The following is a 21,531-nucleotide window of genomic DNA, read 5'->3' as shown; positions in this document are numbered from 1 at the left end:
TGCTTCTGATCTTTGTTGTTGCATTATCGTCATTCCTTTCGTTATTCTTATTTTCTATTTCTCTCTTCTTCTCTTTCTCTTGCGGTAAAAGGCAGACCAACAGACGTGAATTTTGTTATATATTTTTTTTTACCTTCTGTTTTTTATCTTTGTTGTTGCATTATCGTCATTCTTTTCGTTATTTTTATTTTCTATTTCTCTCTTCTTCTCTTTCTCTTGCGGTAAAAGGCAGACCAACAGACGTGAGTTTTGTTACTTTTTTTTTATCTTCTGTTTTTAATCTTCGTTGTTGCATTATCGTCATTCTTTTCGTTATTCTTATTTTCTATTTCTCTCTTCTTCTCTTTCTCTTGCGGTAAAAGGCAGACCAACAGACGTGAATTTTGTTATATATATTTTTTTATCTTGTTTTTGGTCTTCGTTGTTGCATTATCGTCATTCCTTTCGTTATTCCTATTTTCTATTTCTCTCTTCTCTTTCTCTTGCGGTAAAAGGCAGACCAACAGACGTGAATTTTGTTATATATTTTTTTTTTACCTTCTGTTTTTTATCTTCGTTGTTGCATTATCGTCATTCTTTTCGTTATTCTTATTTTCTATTTCTCTCTTCTTCTCTTTCTCTTGCGGTAAAAGGCAGACCAACAGACGTGAGTTTTGTTATATATTTTTTTTTATCTTGTTTTTAATCTTCGTTGTTGCATTATCGTCATTCTTTTCGTTATTCTTATTTTCTATTTCTCTCTTCTTCTCTTTCTCTTGCGGTAAAAGGCAGACCAACAGACGTGAGTTTTGTTACTTTTTTTTTTATCTTCTGTTTTTAATCTTCGTTGTTGCATTATCGTCATTCTTTTCGTTATTCTTATTTTCTATTTATCTCTTCTTCTCTTTCTCTTGCGGCAAAAGGCAGACCAACAGACGTGAGTTTTGTTATATATTTTTTTTTTACCTTCTGTTTTTTATCTTCGTTGTTGCATTATCGTCATTTTTTTCGTTATTTTTATTTTCTATTTCTCTCTTCTTCTCTTTCTCCTGCGGTAAAAGGCAGACCAACAGACGTGAGTTTTGTTATATATATTTTTTTATCTCCTGTTTTTTTTTATCTTCGTTGTTGCATTATTGTTATTAATTTTCGTTATTGTTATTTTCTATTACAGTCGTCTTCTCTTTCTCTTGCGGTAAAAGGCAGACGAACAGACGTGAATTTTGTTATATATATTTTTTTATCTTGTTTTTGGTCTTCGTTGTTGCATTATCGTCATTCCTTTCGTTATTCTTATTTTCTATTACTGTATTCTTCTCTTTCTTTAGCGGTAAAAGGCAGAACAATAGACGTGAATCACTGTTATTATCCTCTATGGTTATTTTCTTTCTTATTACAAACCTATCTCTATCTCACTCAGTAAAATAAAACGAGACAGTCCAGGAAACGCAAATCATATGAGAAAAAAGACCAACAAATTATTTATCTCAATCAATCTATCTATGTCTATCTATCAGTCTATCTATTTATCTATCTACCTATCTATTTACCTCTATTTTAATTATTCCGAGTCTAATTATTCTCTATCTAACTGAGTAAAATAAAAGAAGACAGTCCAGGAAACGCAAATCATATGAGAGAAAAGACCAACAAATTATTTCTCTCAATCAATCTATCTATGTCTATCTATCAGTCTATCTATTTATCTATCTACCTATCTATTTACCTCTATTTTAATTATTCCGAGTCTAATTATTCTCTATCTAACTGAGTAAAGTAAAAGAAGACAGTCCAGGAAACGCAAATCATATGAGAAAAAAGACCAACAAATTATTTATCTCAGTCAATCTATCTATATATCTGTCATCAGTCTATCTATTTATCTATCTACCTATCTATTTACCTCTATTTTAATTATTCCGAGTCTAATTATTCTCTATCTAACTGAGTAAAATAAAAGAAGACAGTCCAGGAAACGCAAATCATATGAGAAAAAAGACCAACAAATTATTTAGCTCACTCAATCTATCTATATATCTGTCATCAGTCTATCTATTTATCTATCTACCTATCTATTTACCTCTATTTTAATTATTCCGAGTCTAATTATTCTCTATCTAACTGAGTAAAGTAAAAGACAGTCCAGGAAACGCAAATCATATGAGAGAAGACCAACAATTTATTTATCTCAGTCAATCTATCTATATATCTGTCATCAGTCTATCTATTTATCTATCTAACTATCTATCAACCTCTATTTTGATGATTCCGCGCCTAGTTATTCTTCCAACAAGCCATCACCGCCGCTGTCCCTGGTCGCGCCGCGCTGCCACACGGATGTACCAGCATGAAGGGAACGCTTTACACAAGGGGACACTTTATATCTCTTAATTGATCCCGATGCACGTCCGGATAAGTCGAGTATGCGGAAGTCGAGTATGCGGAAGTCGAGTATGCGGAAGTCGAGTATGCGGAAGTCGAGTATATGGAAGTCGAGTATACGGGAGTCGAGTATACGGAAGTCGAGTATACGGAAGTCGAGTATGCGGAAGTCGAGTATGCGGAAGTCGAGTATATGGAAGTCGAGTATGCGGAAGTCGAGTATGCGGAAGTCGAGTATATGGAAGTCGAGTATACGGGAGTCGAGTATGCGGAAGTCGAGTATATGGAAGTCGAGTATACGGGAGTCGAGTATATGGAAGTCGAGTGTACGCAAGTCGAGTATCCGGAAGTCGAGTATATGGAAGTCGAGTGTACGCAAGTCGAGTATACGGAAGTCGAGTATGCGGAAGTCGAGTATATGGAAGTCGAGTATACGCAAGTCGAGTATACGGGAGTCGAGTATGCGGAAGTCGAGTATATGGAAGTCGAGTGTACGCAAGTCGAGTATACGGAAGTCGAGTATGCGGAAGTCGAGTATATGGAAGTCGAGTATATGGAAGTCGAGTATACGGAAGTCGAGTATACGGAAGTCGAGTATGCGGAAGTCGAGTATACGGAAGTCGAGTATGCGGAAGTCGAGTATGCGGAAGTCGAGTATATGGAAGTCGAGTATACGCCAGTCGAGTATACGGGAGTCGAGTATACGGAAGTCGAGTATATGGAAGTCGAGTATACGGGAGTCGAGTATGCGGAAGTCGAGTATATGGAAGTCGAGTATACGCAAGTCGAGTATACGGAAGTCGAGTGTACGGAAGTCGAGTAGCATACGCGAGGTGAAAACGAACATATTCCCGCATCTCGTTCCCGCGTTCCCGTTCCGCCGCGCGCCCCATTTCATTAACACACACACACACACACACACACACTTAACTAATACGTCGGGGCGCCAGGCATTTTATGTTCCCGTGACAGTTTAAGTCGGGTTTTTAGATGATTTATTTATTGATTTTTTTCATCTTTTATGTGTCCAATCCGTTCTCCCGTGACTAGGCAAGAGCTGTCGTCGTCGCTGATTTTGAAATAAGGAAGAGAAATTACACGTAGTCTTTGTTTGCTTGTATGTTGTTTTTCTTCACTTATTATATATATATATATATATATATATATATATATATATATATATATATATATATATATATATATATATATATATATATATATATATATATATATATATATATATATATATTTTTTTTTTTTTTTTTTTGATGTTTTTTTTGTTTTATTTTTTGTTCGTAATTTCCTCTCTGTTGTTGTTTTTTAATTCTTATTTTTGGCTTACAAGGAAGCACAATTTTTAATGGAGTCTTGAAGTAAAAATTCGTATTACAGCTTCAGTCTTTACGTTTAATATTCTCTCTCTCTCTCTCTCTCTCTCTCTCTCTCTCTCTCTCTCTCTCTCTCTCTCTCTCTCAAGGATGGCAATTTACTACACACACACACACACACACACACACACACACACACACACGGCCACTTCTGTCCAAGCAAAAGTTTAGAAGTAATAAAAAAAGACACAAAATACGGAAAATGAGAGAGAGAGAGAGAGAGAGAGAGAGAGAGAGAGAGAGAGAGAGAGAGAGAGAGAGAGAGAGAGAGAGAGAAAGGACACAATAGCAGCTCCAACCTCTTTTCCTTCTCAACAAACAGCGCCTCAATTTATAAGCCAATTACAAAACCAATACAAACCACGGAAAATGAGAGAGAGAGAGAGAGAGAGAGAGAGAGAGAGAGAGAGAGAGAGAGAGAGAGAGAGAGAGAGAGAGAGAGAGAGAGAGAGAGCAAAAAGAACAATAACATAAAGCACAGTAGTTTAATCCTTGCTTTCTTTCTGTGTGTGTGTGTGTGTGTGTGTGTGTGTGTGTGTGTGTGTGTGTGTGTGTGTGTGTGTGTGTGTGTGTGAGAATATCATTTCTATATATATTTTTACCTCCCTATCTATCTATGTATCTATTTATCTATCTATCTATTTATAATCATCATCCTTCTCTCATCTCCTTTCGTTACTTTCTCTCCTTCCCTCTTATCTCCTTTATCCCTCTCCTCGTCCTCCATTCGTCCCTTTAAACTCCCTCCTCTCTCTATTCGTGTATGAAGAGAGAGAGAAAGAGTGGAGAGAAAAAAAAAATGGACAAGAAAAAAATTACACTAACATGTTCCGATGTATTGTAGGAGGAAGGGAGGGAAGGAGGGAGGGAGGGAGAGAAAAAGATGGAGGGAACTGGGAGAGAAGGGATGAAGGGAGGAGAGAAAGGAGGGGAATATGTTTAAAGGGAAGGTGAGAGAGAGAGAGAGAGAGAGAGAGAGAGAGAGAGAGAGAGAGAGAGAGAGAGAGAGAGAGAGAGAGAGAGAGAGAGAGAGAGAGAGAGATATATAATAAAGATGAGAGAGGGGGAAGGGGAAGCGAGGAAAGAAGAAAACCGGAGAAAGGAAGGAGAGAGGAAGGATAAATAAAAGGAGGAAGAAGAAAAAGAAATAGAAGGAAGGGGGAGGAGGGAGAGGGGGAGAGAATGGGAGAGAGAATTAAAGAGAGAGAGAGAGAGAGAGAGAGAGAGAGAGAGAGAGAGAGAGAGAGAGAGAGAGAGAGAGAGAGAGAGAGAGAGAGAGAGAGAGAGAGAGAGAGAGAGAGAGAGATGAAACCAAGTGACATGGAAGAATGAACGAGGGGAGTGGAAGGACAAAATAAAAAAGAGGATAAAGACGAAGAGGAAGAGGAGGAGGAGGAGGAGGAGGAGGAGGAGGAGGAGGAGGAGGACCGTATAAACCAACAAAGAAGAGAGAGAGAGAGAGAGAGAGAGAGAGAGAGAGAGAGAGAGAGAGAGAGAGAGAGAGAGAGAGAGAGAGAGAGAGAGAGAGAGAGAGAGAGAGAGAGAGAGAGAGAGAGAGAGAGAGAGAATAAAACAGAAATTAAAGAGAAGGCAGGAAGGAATTAATGCATGAGATAGGAAGGAAGAAAGGAAGGAAGGAAGGAACAAAGGCATGGAGGAAGACAGGGAAGGAGAGAGAGAGAGAGAGAGAGAGAGAGAGAGAGAGAGAGAGAGAGAGAGAGAGAGAGAGAGAGAGAGAGAGAGAGAGAGAGAGAGAGAGAGCGAGAGAGAGAGAGAGAGAGAGAGAGAAGGAAGGAAACAAGGAGAGGATGAAGAGATAATAAGGAGGAGGAGGAGGAGGAGGAGGAGGAGGAGGAGAAATGAGAAGAGCGAGATACGGAAGTTGAGCGAGGAAGGAAGGGGAGGGAAGGAAACAAAGAGAGAGAGAGAGAGAGAGAGAGAGAGAGAGAGAGAGAGAGAGAGAGAGAGAGAGAGAGAGAGAGAGAGAGAGAGAGAGAGAGAGAGAGAAGACGCAAGTAGCTGTAAACTGCTTCTAATGTTCAGTAATTTAGAGGAAAGATGACCAAAACATGACATTAAGTATTTATCTTTAATGAGGAGGAAGAGAAAGAGGAGGAGGTGGAGGAGGAGGAGGAGGAGGAGGAGGAGGGAGAGAAACACAAAGAAGAAGAAAGTTGTTAGGAAAAGGGATGGACAAGCAGAGCAGGAAGTATCATTGCGGGAAAAAGAAGAAGAAGAGGAAGAAGAAAAGAAAAAAAGAAAAAAGAAGAAAGAGATGAAGAAAAAGAAAAGGAAAAGAAAAGGAAGTAGAGGGGAAGAAAAGGAAGGAAACAAACAGCTTATAAGAAGAGAGATAAGGAAGAAAAAGAGATGAAGAAAAGAAAAAGAAGTAGGAAGGAAAAGAAGAAGAAAAGGAAGGAGACAAACAGCTTATAAGGAGGAGAAAGAAAAGGAAGAAAAAGAGGAACAGGAAGAAAGAATAATGGAGGACAAGAAAGGAAAGGGGAAGATAAAGAGGAAGAAGAGGAGGGAGGAAGGAAGAAAAGGAAGAGGAGGAAGACAAATAGCATGGAGGAGGAGGGAGGTAAGGAAGGAGGGAAGAAGGTGTAGGTAAACGATAGGAAGGAGGAGGAGGAGGAGGAGGAGGAGGAGGGAGGAAAGAAATTGAAGAGGAAGAGGAAGAGGAAAACAGCTAAGAGGGAGGAGAGAGGTAAAGAAAGAGGAAGGTAAGTATATGGTAGGAAGAGGAGGAGGAGGAGGAGGAGGAAGAGTCAAAAAGTATATATTCCAAAAATAAAACTTGCCCTTATCAAAACGCATTATAGATTAAAGTTTATTCAAAGTTATATTTTGCGATAAACGGGAATGCTTTCGAGAAGGGGACACCTCTCTCTCTCTCTCTCTCTCTCTCTCTCTCTCTCTCTCTCTCTCTCTCTCTCTCTCTCTCTCTCTCTCTCTCTCTCTCTCTCTCTCTCTCTCTCTCTCCACCTTATCATAACCAGGCTTCCACAGTTGGCCTATTAGCATATAGATAGACTCTTGTGAGAGGAATATATTCGCCCACTGCAGCACACAGGGAACTCCTACTCCTACTCCTACTCCTAAGGGTTACTCCTATTCCTGCTTCCTACTTCTCTACTCTACTCCTCTTTCCCTACTCCTCCTCCTCCTCCTCTTGCTTTCTGGCTGTCTCCTTCTTCTGATTCTCTCTGGTCTTATTCTTTTGGTTCGTGGGGTCGAGTGTGCTTTCTCTTGCTTTACTTTTCCCTACTCTTCTGTTCCTTTTGTTTACTCTTTGCTCCTCTTTTCTTTATCCTTGTTATTGGTATCTGGTTCTCTTGTTTACTTTTTTATTCTCTTGGTCTGTTTTCTTTTCCTACTTCTTCATCCTTCCTCCTTCTCCTACTTCTTCTCTTTCTCCTCTTCCTGTTCACACTCCACCTCCTCCTCCTCCTCCTTTTCTGATACTTGTTATTCTTTCTGTTATCATTCCTTCTCCTCCTCCTCCTCCTCTTCCTACTCCATTTTCTACCCCTCCATCTCCTCTTCCTCTTCCTCCTCTTCTTCCATCGACTCCTACTCTCGATTTCTCCTCCTCCTCCTCCTCCTCCTCCTCTTCCTACTCCATTTTCTACCCCTCCATCTCCTCTTCCTCTTCCTCCTCTTCTTCCATCGACTCCTACTCTCGATTTCTCCTCCTCCTCCTCCTCCTCCTCTTCCTACTCCATTTTCTACCCCTCCATCTCCCCTTCCTCTTCCTCTTCTTCTTCCATCGACTCCTCCTCCTCCTCCTCCTCCTCCTCTCTCGACGTCGACTCCAATCTGTTTTCTCTTCCTGGCTTTCCTCCTGTTATTATTATTCCTCCTCCTCCTCTTCTTCTTCTTCCTCCTCCTCCTCCTCCTCTTTTCCATCGTTCTTTATGATATGCTCTTTCATCCCATCTTTAGCTTCCTTTTATCCATTCTCCCTCTTCCTTATATTTTCCTCTTCCTCTTCCTCTTCCCCCTCCTCTTGTTTTTGTCCTTCTTTCAGTTCCTCCATGAAAGTTTCTCCTCCCCTTCCTCGTCCTTCCTCTTGTTTATCCTTTGCTTCATCATTGTTCTCCCTCCTCCTCCTCCTCCTCCTCTTCCTCTTCCTCTTCCTCTTCCTCTTCCTCCCACTCCTCCTCCTCCCACTCCTTCCTTGTTTCCCCATTGCATACAGTTGCCACGACGACCTACACTCTCTCTCTCTCTCTCTCTCTCTCTCTCTCTCTCTCTCTCTCTCTCTCTGAGTGTTTTTGGCAGATTAATAAAAGTTCTTTTCAGAAATGTATGCGAAGGTAGATGAAAGTCAGAGAGAGAGAGAGAGAGAGAGAGAGAGAGAGAGAGAGAGAGAGAATCGGTCAGACAGCCAGAAATAGACATTAACAGAGTGGCTGTGTGTGTGTGTGTGTGTGTGTGTGTGTGAGAGAGTGAGAGAGAGAGAGAGAGAGAGAGAGAGAGAGAGAGAGAGAGAGAGAGAGAGAGAGAGAGAGAGAGCACGATTATCTTACACGGATCATTCGTAAACAAAAAGAGTTAATGACACAATTAAGGAGAGAGAGAGAGAGAGAGAGAGAGAGAGAGTAAACGTGAGAAGTTTGTTTTCACCGAGATACCGCACGTCTCTCTCTCTCTCTCTCTCTCTCTCTTATGTAAATGAACAAGCCATTTTCATTCTCATTTAATCTGATCATATACACAACAATGTTACCTCTCCCCTTCCCCTCCCTCTCTCTCTCTCTCTCTCTCTCTCTCTCTCTCTCTCCTTCATTTCGCCTTTATCGCTTTCTCCTTCATTCTTGGTGTCCCTTCTTGGTCTTTCCTCTAATTCTCCTTCTTTATATTCTTCCTCTTACGTTGGTTCATCCTCCTCCTCCTCCTCCTCCTCGTCCTCCTGTTCTTAATCCCTCTCTCTCTTCCCCTCTCTCCCTCCCTTCCTTCCTTCCTGCCTTCCTTCCCTCCTCTCACTGTTTTAATGCCTTCCGTCTCTCTCTCTCTCTCTCTCTCTCTCTCTCTCTCTCTCTCTCTTTGCGACGCTTGCTTCCTGCTTTCCTTCCTTTATTCTTCCCTTCTTCCTCCTCCCCTCCTTCTTTAATTTTGTACCTCTCTCTCTCTCTCTCTCTCTCTCTCTCTCTCTCTACATTCCCTCCTTCCTTCCTTCCTTCCTTCCTTCTTTCCTCCTTCCCTTCCTTCCTGCACTTCTCCTTTCTTCCTTAATATCCTTTCCTGCATTCGCTTTTCCTTCTTTCGTTATTACTTTTCTCTTTTCCTTTATTTATTCACTTATTCATGTTTTCCTTCATCTTATTTTTCTTACTTTTTGCTTCCTTGCTTTCCCAACATCGCATTTCGGGTCTCTCTCTCTCTCTCTCTCTCTCTCTCTCTCTCTCTCTCTCTTCATTTACCTTAACTGTTCTCTCCCTCCTCTCCTAACTTTCTTCTCTCCGTCCCTAACTCTTCTCTCTCCTTCCACCGTCAGAGGCAGGAGGATTAAGAATAGGAGGAGGAGGAGGAAGAGGAGGAGGAGGAAAAAGATGAGAAAACGGCAACATAAGTGGAATAGATTATGCGTCAGAGGAGGTTGGCTTAAACGAGGCTACCTTCTTCAGTAGTCTATCTGTTTATCACTCTATATTTATCCATTTATCTCGGTTATCTATGTATCTATTTAAGTATCTTTTAATCTGCCTACTTATCTATCTTTGCGTACATGTTGTTGCTGGTGGTGGTGGTTAAGGCAATTAATATTATATATGGGATTCTCCAGTAAATTTTCTATGCAGTTGCAAGTAGTGACACCCATATAGCATCTACGGCAACAACGAGAAAACGGCAATTTGTAGGGGAAACCTGATTACTTGTACTGTATCTACGCACCCTTTCCGACTAGCCATTTTATCACTGAGCAATGGTTAAGGTTATGTTAAGTTTGGGTTAGGTTAGGTTAGGTTTGGGTTAGGGTAAGGTTAGGTGTGGTTTAGGTTAGGTTAAGTTTGGTTTAGGTTAGGTTACGGTTAGGTTAGGTTTGGGTTAGGGTAAGGTTAAGTGAGGTTTAGGTTAGGTTACGGTTAGGTTAGGTTTGGGTTAGGTTAAGGTTTGGTTAAATTTGGGTTAGGTTTAGACTAGGTTAAGGTTAGGTTAGGTTTGGGTTAGGTTTGGTTAGGTTTAGGTTAGGTTCAGTTTAGGTTAGGTGTGGGTTTTAAGGGTAGGTGATGTTTCAGTTAGGTTTGAGTTAGGTTAAGGTTAGAGTTAGGTTATGTTGGGTTTGGATTAGGTTTGAGTTAGGTTAGGGTTAGGGTAAGATATGATTCGGTTTGGGTTAAGTTGTGGTGTATATAGGAGGGCAGACAGATATATCCCCCCCCCTCCCCCCGCTTTCTTCACTTAAATTTACATAATAATAACAACGGTAACCCCATTTATAAATACACCAGCCCAAACGTTTTATCCCTCATCCGACATTTCAACGTTTTCACAAGAGGAAAGTGATGCAATGGTTAGCAAGCCCAGCTACTAATACCCGGGCAATGTAACTGAGCTGAGCACCGAGGCCACGCGTAGCTATAACAAATGTCCCCTAACTTAACACCTACCTTACAATAAGCTCCCAACGAGCAGCCATTCAGTAACAGACAAGTTAGCCCTGAAAGTTCATCCAATCGCAGTCTCCCAGTCGACGTTTGTTTACCTCCGATCAGCTGACGGGCCCCCCAGCTGACCCCAGGCCTGTCACCCAAGCCCGCCGTGGGCCACAAACAGGTACGTCAATAAATAGAAACCTCTGAGTATGTGATAAATGGTGGGAAAATACTCGTCTGGGGTTAATGCATCACGGTTTTGGAGTGGGTGACGGGAGGTGATGCAATGGTGGTGGTGGTGGTGGTGATGATGGTGTTTATTTATGCACGGTGTTGGGTGTCGTGACATCAGTGTGGGGCTTGACACGTCGCAGAGACAGTGTGCTGGGGGCTTTTTTAAGGTGCCGGGTGTTTTCATCTCTATTACTACTGTACTACACCCAAACTTACCCAGGTGCTTGACACTTCTTGGGGTAAAACTATAGAATTACACCCATTTCACCATATTTGTCTGTGTGAGGCTTGACAGTTCTCAGAGGCAGTGTGCTGGGGTATTTTATAGGTGTTGGGTGCTTTCATTGCTGTTCCTCTAATACTACACCAAAATTCACCCAAATGCTGACACTTCTTGTGGTGAAAATATAGAATTACACCCACTTCACCCTACTCCACCATATTTGTCTGTGTGAGGCTTGACAGTTCTCAGAGGCAGTGTGATGGGGACTTTTTTTTTTTTTTTTAAGGTGTTGGGTTGTTTCATCGCTATTACTCTACTACTTCACCAAAATTCACACAGTGCTTGACAATTCTCCTGGTAAAAATACAGAATTACACCCACTCTTTTTTATTTGAGAGAACACTGTGGGAATCAACTTTTAAAACATATCATCACAAATTGCTTTTTCTGAGGTGATAATCATGTTCTTGGTGTCTACTGGCTGATAATCTAGAGAGTGAAGCAATTTACCGAATACGCTCACTGAATACAATCAATATCATGTAGTTATTTACTGAGTATCTCGGCAAATAAATTTATGTCATGTAGTTATCACCATTTGATTTGTTCTATTAATACACTAACAGATTTTCACCTAAACCTAACGTAAAGTAACCTATTGTTGCTAATATGGTGCTGTTGAGACCCAGACCACAACCACACAGTACTCAGTAAATAGCTATTCCATAATCTACCACTGAAGTGAAAAATAATTGCTTGTCACACTATATTTTTGGCACTGATGCACTGACACAACCACACATGTCAACAATACCCACACATGGACTGGTGTTATCTCTTCACTGTGACAACATGCCGAATCTCAATACAGAAGCTAAAGATATATATTTGACAAGGTTCCTGGTGAGCTCTTACTTTTTGCATCCTACTTGCTTCAAAAAAATTCCCTTACACCATAATTTTCTCAACTGCTTTCCAAGATATAAAGCACAGCCATGTATTTTGTTCTTTTTATGGTACAGAAAACAAGGAAAACACCCCAAAAATCCTGACATACATAGAATCGTAGAAAAAAAATGCCACAAAAAACATTAAAAAAGAGTGATCAAATCTAATTCCAGAAACGTCTTACCTAAAACTCCTCAGGAAAGTTGGAAAAAAAATCCCCTCACTTTTACCTGTTGCTCCATAGAGAAAAAAATTGTCACAGTAGCTCGTCAAGACTTACCTGTGATTAGTGGCGTCAGTGTTGGCTCTCCACAGGTGCACCGCCACACACCTGCCCTGGCTGGGGACTCTCACGCTGGATCCCCTCCCTGTGGCAGGTAGGAGAGACAGGGGTCAGTCAGGTGATCAGGAGGGAAGGTAGAAAAGTCACCCTCATAAACAAACTCAGTCATTTTTCAGTGATTTCCAGATTTTTGACCAATTCAGTTTCCTATCATCTGGCGCACCTTTTGGTATACTAATTGACATTGCCATTCTAAGGTGTGTGTGTTCTAATATTGGCCTTAACTTTTCTGCTTATATTATGACAGTAACAATTTTATTTCCTGAAAAATAGAAGAAAATCACTAAGCCAGTTTGTTTACGAAGGTGATGACATGCTACTTATCTCTCTGCTTCTATCTATAATGCATGTTCTAACTACAGCTTCCATGGTACACCTTTGAAAATGCATATCTTCCTTACAGCTCCAGTTTTGCATGTTCTAAGTACCAACCACAATGCATGTTCTAACGACAGCTATCATAATGCATTTCTTTGTTACAGCTTCCACTATGCACATTTCCATTCTCTGATTACAGCTTTTACAATGCATGTTCTTAAAAGCATGGCAGATTAATGACATATCAGCTCCTTTCTTCATGTCATAAAGATAAAGACACACTGCATCCTGCACCTCACTGTCTGGCATTCTTCACTATACTGTATAAATGTTTCAGTGCCTTCATTTATCGAGGGTCACTTTTGTTTCTCCCTTTTAGGATATGAATTTCAGTCTTTTGAGAAGCATTCTAAAGATTCATGAATTTGTAGCATGTTGTTCCATGTCTGTGGAGTTTAATGTTCAGAAAGTATATTTATTACATGCATACACTAAAATATTAGAAAATTACCCCTATATTTGCTGTTAAATAAGTTTCCCTCTCCTTTCACTAAGCCTAGACTAAGCATGCATCATATCAACATGTTTGCCACAAACACTGGTTCTAATACAACATGCGGTGATTCCTTTTGCAGGGAAGCCACGCCGACACCTCTCTCTGCGTTTTGCCAGCACAGAGATGGTGCGCGTGCGGAGGTCAGCCTCAGAAAATGATTGTCCAATATGTATGGACCCGGCAAGGTTTGCCGTGGAAACCAACTGTGGCCATGTGTACTGTGGTGAGTGGCTGAGGGGGACATAGGCTAGATGGTGGGACTGTTTTTTAACTGTCCAAGGAAATAGAAAATAGTGGAGGATATGAGGCTATTTTTAAAGAATTAAAATAGGAACGAGATAAATGATAAAAAAAAGCTCAGTACTTCTGTCTATCTATCTATATCATTTATTTTTATTTATTTATTCAATAATGTACAAACAATCTAGTAAAAATTTAGTAGTACTGTATTGTGAAATCCCAACTTGAATTTAGCTCATAGCCTTGTTAAGTTTGAAACAAGAGCCTGTTTTTTATCATAATTAGACTTATTGAAGAAAAATTTTGTTAATAATGGTTCCCTGCATGAGTACAGCCAGGCTTTCTCCCAACCCCCAGCCCGGTGCATCATGCAGTACTGGCAGACCAACTTCTCTACCTCACCCATGCTCTGTCCCTACTGCAGGCAGGAGGTAAGATGCAATTTTCCTCAAAGGTAATCAATATTATTATTTATATTATTGTGAAATTGCATTCATGACACCATTCATATAATCTACATATTCCCATACACTACATACACTAGTGGGCAAAAAAAAATGCTAGGCTAAATTTAAATGAGTATCAGATTAAAACAGCTTGGATTTGTAAAAGTTATATAAAAGTGTTACAGGCAAGGGCACACATCTATATATGTAACTGTATAGTGTTAGTTTGAAAGAATTCTGGAATGGGAAAAACGCGGTCGTATTCTTAACAATTACCCGGGCACCTGTCACACCACCAAGCATTCAACGTTAGTCGGTCATGTAGGAAAACTGCACGAACGGAATCTTTACCAGCGAGAGTTACTCATTGTGCTACTTCTTCTGTACCCTTTGAATAATGGGTCGTGTTTTAAAACATTTACTCGCCCAAGTTCACATATTTGACAAGGCTTTCGTAGGAGTTTTGGGTATTTCCAGTAGTAGTTCGATGACCCTGGTGGTAGTTTGACCCTTCTTCTGTTGTGAAGAAAATAAAAAATACTACTTCTGGAGAAGTTGATTCTTCTGTAGCTGTGAAACCTCAAAATACTTCCCCTGGTGGTAGTTTGACCCTTCTTCTGTACCGTGAACCTCAAGAAATACTAATTAGAACCCGACTGATCCCCTATTTGACCTTTAAAAATTGCTGATGTGAGTGGCCGGTATTATAAGACACTCGCTTCTCACATCAGCTATAAAGGTCAAAGAGGGAGTCAGTCGTGTTTTAATTAGTGTTTCTTGAGGTTTACGGTACAGAAGAAGGGTCAAACTACCACCAAGGCCCGAATTCACAAAGGCTTAGTTCGTAGTTTTGGGCCCTTAATGCGTAGTTTTGAGAATCAGGGTCACAGAACTACTACTGGAAATGCCCAAAACTCCTCAATGTCTTAAAAGTAAAACCCTCACAAAACCAACAAACAACAAACACGGGTCTATCTACCTGTCACCCCGTCACCTGTGGAAGGAACACGTGCGGGGCCTTACCAGCAGATAGTGAAGGCCTCTGATGGCTCTTCATGCTGTGTCACGCCTATCTCTGACCTCCGCGGCATGCTAGAGTAACTTATGGAGTGTTTAACGGGTTTTCTGATCACTGCACAGGTTAAAATGATACTGTATAGCCTTAATTATTGAAGCTTAGTGGAGTCGTGTTAGTGCGTGAGTGAGTGAGTGAGCGTGACAGGATGCATTTCTCTTCCTCTTCCTTCCTCCTATCTGTGGGGAACTTGGGGCTACCTCTCCTACACTAACAATAGGCTAATAATATACCAAATCGATACTAATGATAATAATGATACTAAATAACAAAACCAATTATAATGCGCCCTTTATAATTTTCTCTGGCATTCTCCTCCCTTCTCCTTTGTTGTGTACTTGCAACAATAAACTGTCAATCAATCTCTACCGTACCTACTTGATTCGTGTTCGTGTTTCACAGATCATCGTCCTGTTGAAATTTTTATGGATGCCTATGATAGTAAAAACGTCAACTATTCTACTATTCTACGACCTACCCGCTCCATATCGTGCTACCCTATGCTTCTTTGATCTCTATGATGCTCTATGGTAACGGTAGTAAAAACATCTGCTATTCTACTATTTATTTTATTATTCTACCATTCTACTATCTACCTTATTCCTATTCGTGTTTCAGATCATCTTCCAGGCCTATATGCTTACTCTATAATACTCATTGCTGCGTAAAAACATCTACTATTCTACTATCTATTCTAACTTTCTACTATCTACTCTCCTATCTCTACCTTCTTCGTATATTCGTGTTTCAGATCATCTTCCAGGCCTATATGCTTACTCTATAATATTCAATGCTGCGTAAAAACATCTACTATTCTACTGTCTATTAACTATTCGTGTTTCAGATCATCTTCCAGGCCTATATGTTTACTCTATAATACTCAATGCTGCGTAAAAACATCTACTACTCTACTGTCTATTCTATCTTTCTACTATCTACTCTCCTATTTCTACCTTCTTCGTATATTCGTGTTTCAGATCATCTTCCAGGCCTATATGCTTACTCTATAATACTCAATGCTGCGTAAAAACACCTACTATTCTTCTATCTATTCTAACTTTCTACTATCTACTCTTCTATCTCTACCTTCTTCGTATAATCGTGTTTCAGATCATCTTCCAGGCCAATATGCTTACTCTATAATACTCAATGCTGCGTAAAAACATCTACTACTCTACTGTCTATTCTAACTTTCTACTATCTACTCCCCTATCTCTACCTTCTTCGTATATTCGTGTTTCAGATCATCTTCCAGGCCAATATGCTTACTCTATAATACTCAATGCTGCGTAAAAACATCTACTATTCTACTATCTATTCTAACTTTCTACTATCTACTCTCCTATTTCTACCTTCTTCGTATATTCGTGTTTCAGATCATCTTCCAGGCCAATATGCATACTCTATAATACTCAATGCTGCGTAAAAACATCTACTACTCTACTGTCTATTCTAACTTTCTACTATCTACTCTCCTATCTCTACCTTCTTCGTATAATCGTGTTTCAGATCATCCTGCTGCTGCCTTGCTTTTCCGAGGAGGAGGTGATGGCGACGGACGTGCAGGCAGTGATGGAGAGGGAGAGGGTGGTGGCTCAGGTGCAGGAATACAACCGCATGTACTCCCAACACCCGAGATCCGTGAGTATATACGTAATGGGAGGCGTTTAAAATAGCGAGGAAGGCTTTTGAACTGGATTGATGGAAGATTAAGCGAATTTGGTCGGATCTCTCTCTCTCTCTCTCTCTCTCTCTCTCTCTCTCTCTCTCTCTCTCTGCTTTTCTTCCTTTATTCTTCCCTTCTTCCTCTCCTTCTTTGATTTCGTCTTTGTGTCCTCTCTCTCTCTCTCTCTCTCTCTCTCTCTCTCTCTCTCTCTCTCTTAACATATTCTTTCCTTTCCTTCCTGCATTTCTCGTTTCTTCTTTTTTATATTCTTTCTTCCATTCGCTTTTCCTCCTGTTTTCCTTTCTTTCTTCCTTTCTTTCTTTCATTCATTCATTCCTCTCTCTCTCTCTCTCTCTCTCTCTCTCTCTCTCTCTCTCTCTCTCTCTCTCTCTCTCTCTCTTGACATTCCTTCTTTTCTTTCCTTCCTTCCTTCATGCACTTCTTTCTCACTATCCTTCCTTGCATCTTATCTTCCTTTCTTCCTTCTCTCATTCCTGCTACCTCCCTCCCTCCCTCTCTCTAATGGCAGCCTTTCCATCCTTCTTCTCTCCTACAGTGGTATGGCCAGCTGCAGGACCTACCCACCATCCTACGCCACATCTGGGCCGAGCTCTTCACGTGGCGGGGTATCCTTATGGCCTTCAAGCTGCGAGTCATCCTGTCCGTGGTCATGGCCGTCCTGTACGTGGTCAGCCCCATTGACATCATCCCTGAGGCCTTTTTGGGTCTGCTGGGCCTGGCGGACGATGTGGTGGTCATCATCATTATCCTCATCCAAGTCAGCATCGTCTACCGTACCGTCGTGGCGAACAGGGACTGGTAGCGCGGGAGTTCGATGTCGGGGAGGTAGTCGAAGTCCCAGTCGAAGTGGTCGGTTTGGTTGTTTGTGGTTATACTGGTAAAGAGGCATTGTTTTCTTGGGTCTGTTAGGGCAGTGTTAGGTCATGAGGAAGGAATGGTCTTATACGGTCGTGGGAGTGGCAGCAGGGTGGTCGAAGTGGTTGAGTAAGTTGGTCGACTGGGCTTTTCTGTGGGATCAGCACAGTGTAAGGTTATGAGGAAGGAATGGTCTTGTTATACGGTCGTGGCGAATAAGGAGTAGCGTCAGGGTGGTCGAAATGGTTGAGTTGGTCGACTGGGCTTTTCTGTGGGGTCAGCACAGTGTAAGGTTATGAGGAAGGAATTGTCTTGTTATACGGTCGTGGCGAATAAGGAGTAGCGTCAGGGTGGTCGAAATGGTTGAGTTGGTCGACTGGGCTTTTCTGTGGGGTCAGCACAGTGTAAGGTTATGAGGAAGGAATGGTCTTGTGCGGTCGTGACTATATTTATAACGGGACTGGTAGTGAGGTGGATGTTTTGGACTGTTTGCGGTAAGCGGTAAAGAGCCCTTTTTTGTGTGGTAGGGGAGGCCGGGAGACTTATAGGCTATAGCACAATGCAAGGCCATATTAAAGAGGAATGGTTAGGTTGATTCACGTGTTTTGGGTCTTCGCAAAGGAAATGGAAGTCAGTATGTAGCACTACTGATAGTTTGAGGTTATTGTGAAGCGAAGCGATTTTAACTAGCGCGTAACAGAGTTGTAACCAAAGAAACAGGGAGGAAGGAGAAAAGGAGATAAAAGTGAAGGTCAGGTCAAGACAGATAGCTAAACAGAAAGAAGATATTAAAAATGACAATATATTCGCCATTCACCTGCACAAAGTTATTTTACATACAATACTGATGCTAGACATTTACAAGAGGAAGGAAAGTTAATTCAAAAGGCAATAAGATATACACTGTAAGAGCATGACTTGTTAGGTATATACGGTTAGTAAGATTGTGATGGTGGTATGTGATTTCAGGGAGTAGTGAGTAATTTGGTGATTCTATTTGTCTGTAACTTTGGATGCCATTGCCATTGTTAAGGGTGGCAATGGCAGAACAGTATTTAGTGATTCATCGGATATTAAAGTAGCCTCTAGGAATGTTGTTAAGCGAGTGTTAAATTGGCTTAGTCTGTATGTTATAGATAGCCATCGGAGGAGGAGAGAGATGGGATGCAGCGTGCTAAGACCTTTTCTCGTTTTCCATCATACTGTTAAAAGTCTGGTATCAGAAAGCACAAATTCCTGCTCATTAAGACTGGCATACCTTTGATTAGTGACCCAGGTGTGCATTCTTTACCTGGGCAGCACAAAATGGAGCTTGAGGCAGTGTGGGCAGAGTTATGAGATCAGTTAAGTGGTCATTGCGAGCCTTTATAAGTGTAAGCAACTTCATTTGGCATAACAGAGAGTATACAGTCTTGTCAAGGAAGGAATTTTGCAGTGGTAATATTAGTAAAAACTGTGATTACTTCATTGAGTCCATTTTATTCTTTATCTGTTTACAGTAGAGGAAGCAGCTCAAGGGCGGAAACTAATAAGTCTAAGTGCTTCTCCTGTAAAAGTAGTAAACAGAATCGTGTAGCCAAAAGAGAGGGTTGATATTTGGATAGAAAGTTGTCAATATACTACGTACTTGATACCGTACTACTAAAACAAGCCTCACAAATATGCTGCACGACGAACAGGTCACTCAATAATAATACTTACCTCTCTCAGAACACTCCTTGTATATATAATTAACAGGTTTTCTACTTAATGTCCTTCTGTGTGTGTATGTGTGTTTGGGTGTTCGTGTTCTTAGGGCATAGCTAGAATGATTTTATATGTACGGAAAAACAAATCATCTATCATGCTTTTTTACCAACAAGGTGCCATTATCTATCTATCAGAGGTCTATTTTTTCTATAATGGCATTCAGGTTTGTATTCTGGCCATGTTCATTCAGCTTTATTCAGATACGTACTTATAAAAGTCTTGGGAAATTCAATGCAGATTTAAATAGGGGGAATTATTTTTACATGTAGAAATAGTAGCAAAAATCAGTTAGAGATGGTTGAAGGAATTATTGAATGGTATGGAGTTTGGACTGAGAGGAGGAAAATCAGGAATATCTTTGTAAATTCAATGCAGTTTTAAATAGGGGAATTATTTTTACATGTAGAAGTAGAAACAAAAATCAGTTAGAGATGGTTGAAGGAATTATTGAATGGTATGGAGTTTGGACTGAGATAAGGAAAATCAGGAATATCTTTGTTAATTCAATGCAATTTTAAATATGGGAATTATTTTTACATGTAGAAGTAGAAACAAAAATCAGAGCTGGGTGAAGGAATAATTATTGAATGGTGTAGAGTTTTGATTGAGAGGAGAAGGAACATCAGGGAGACCTTAGTAAATTCAATGCAGTTTTAAATATGGGAATTATTTTTACATGTAGAAGTAGTAGCAAAAATCAGTTAGAGATGGCTGAAGTAATTACTGAATGGTGTGAAATTTGGTCTAAGACTAGGAGAACAGATGAACCTAAGAACATCACTAAAATCAGGAAAATCTTAGTACAATCAATGCAGTTTTGAATAGGGGACTTATTTTATACATATAGAGGTAGCTCAAATCAAGACTGGGTGAAGTAAGTGAAGGGAATTGAGTCCCTTTGAGAGGAAAAGGATATGAACCTGAGGATTTCTCTAAACTCCTTTCCATCTTAACTTTTATATCCTTTATGATTGTGTTCAGCTAGCAATATGTATACTTGTTACCCCAAACTCTGTGCTGCATTGTTATATTATTACTACATAGCTGATCTTGAAGGGGAGGGACTGCATTAGTGTGTGCGTGTGGGTGTGGGTGTGATACGAGATCGCACAAAAGGACATGGAAAGATTAGTACGTCAAAGAGTAATTACTTTCAGGTTGTTTTATTTTCTTCACTGATGTTTAGGTTGAAGTTCCTCCCTTTGAGACACTATTTGATATGGAGTTTTAAGATATCACAAATTTTTTATCTAATTGTATACCTGTCTTAATTATTTCCAAGAGTTAAGAGTGCTACGTTAACGGCTTAATCCGCGGTGTGCATGCGTGGGTTATATATAAAGTCACTGAGACCTTATTTGTATATCCATGCTTTTTATGATGCTTTAATTAACTTACTTTGTACTATTGCTGTGTTATGCGGTTCAGATACATATATTTATTTCAAACGTGTTATGAGTGTCCCTTTTTTATCATAAGGTTAATTTGGTCTGGTGGGCGAGGTTGTATTCGGGTATGTTGGTTATAGGAGGAAAGTTACTGTGGAGGAAATCAAGTTAGTGTGGAGGAAAATGAGGAAAATGTGATCTATAACTGGAGGAAAATTACAGTGGAAGAAAGTTGGTATGAATCAAGGAATTACTGAGGAGGGAAATTATAGTGTGGAGGAAAATGAGGAAAATGTTGAGCTATATGACCGGAGGAAAGTTGCTGTATGTGGAGCTATAACTGAAAGAAAATTACTATATGGAGGAAAATTACTGTGGAGGAAAATTGCTTTGGAGGTATTAACTGTGGACAAAAATTATTATGGAGGTATTAGAGAGGACGAAAATTAATATGGAGATAGTGATTGAACAGAATAATAGATAGAATAGAAGAAGAGGAAAATAATTTAGGGTAGGCGGTGGCTGAACTGGTAGCGTACTGGGCCCACATTCACCGCGTGATGGACGACGCGGGTTCGACTCCCCGCGCTACCACCTCGGATTTTTCAGTCACCGCCGAGTGGCATAAAACTACCCACATGCTGTCCTGAAGACCACCCATCAACCCGGACTCTAGAGGAAGCCGTCCAAGCGAATCAAGAACGAGTTCCGGGGGGCAGCATGAGCCAATGCAAGATGGCGCCACTATAAACACTCGCCTGCGCCAGAACGGGCTGGGCCGACCATCAGGCCCCACCTGGAAGAAGCCTTGGGCCGACCATCAGGCCCCACCGGGAAGATGCCTACTGGCGCAATAGGCAGCAACGTAAAAAAATAAAAAATAAAAAATAAACTGTGGAAATAGTGATAGAATAGAATAGAAGAAGAGGAAAATAGCTGTACATGGAGACTAGGGATAGAACAGAATAAAAGATAGAATAGAAGAGGAGGTAAACTACAGTAAAGATAGTGACAATAGAACAAAAGATAGAAATAGAAGAGGAAGAGGAAAATAACTGCAGAAATAAAGATAGAACAGAACAAAAGATAGAAATGGAAGAAGAGGAGGAAAATAACTC

At 40.6% G+C, this 21,531-nt stretch overlaps 1 protein-coding gene and 2 long non-coding RNA genes across 22 annotated transcripts; 2 read left to right on the top strand and 1 right to left on the bottom strand.

Moving 5' to 3' along the window:
• Positions 1-2,464: 2,464 nt before the first annotated feature.
• LOC127004883 (uncharacterized) lies at positions 2,465-21,305 on the top strand. Of its 13 annotated transcripts, none has more exons than XR_007758102.1 (2): positions 2,465-2,475; positions 17,912-21,305. It is a non-coding gene; the product is annotated as an uncharacterized LOC127004883 (long non-coding RNA). The 13 variants fall into 13 exon arrangements; XR_007758101.1 differs by lacking the exon at positions 2,465-2,475 and adding an exon at positions 2,555-2,565; XR_007758100.1 differs by lacking the exon at positions 2,465-2,475 and adding an exon at positions 2,600-2,610.
• Positions 10,397-21,305, top strand: LOC127004879 (E3 ubiquitin-protein ligase RNF170-like). Of its 8 annotated transcripts, none has more exons than XR_007758084.1 (7): positions 10,660-10,805; positions 12,072-12,148; positions 13,053-13,196; positions 13,571-13,644; positions 16,244-16,375; positions 16,957-17,341; positions 17,686-21,305. XR_007758084.1 is itself a non-coding variant. In XM_050873086.1 (6 exons), exons 3-6 carry the CDS (start codon positions 13,097-13,099, stop codon positions 17,221-17,223), a joined length of 573 nt encoding a protein of 190 aa, XP_050729043.1. In that variant the 5' UTR covers positions 10,470-10,532; positions 12,072-12,133; positions 13,053-13,096; the 3' UTR covers positions 17,224-21,305. The 8 variants fall into 8 exon arrangements, 5 of the variants coding, with proteins under 5 accessions (XP_050729041.1, XP_050729043.1, XP_050729040.1 ...); XR_007758083.1 differs by having other exon boundaries at positions 16,957-17,568; XR_007758085.1 differs by lacking the exon at positions 17,686-21,305 and adding an exon at positions 17,569-17,584.
• LOC127004882 (uncharacterized) lies at positions 12,003-16,232 on the bottom strand. The gene is made up of 3 exons (XR_007758089.1): positions 15,821-16,232; positions 14,639-15,461; positions 12,003-12,124 (listed from the first exon to the last, which is right to left on the bottom strand). It is a non-coding gene; the product is annotated as an uncharacterized LOC127004882 (long non-coding RNA).
• Positions 21,306-21,531: the final 226 nt, after the last annotated feature.

Source organism: Eriocheir sinensis, chromosome 29, assembly GCF_024679095.1.
Source record: "Eriocheir sinensis breed Jianghai 21 chromosome 29, ASM2467909v1, whole genome shotgun sequence".
NCBI lineage: Eukaryota > Metazoa > Arthropoda > Malacostraca > Decapoda > Varunidae > Eriocheir > Eriocheir sinensis.
Note: the sequence above shows the minus strand (reverse complement) of the source record. Positions and strands in the feature narration are given on the sequence as shown.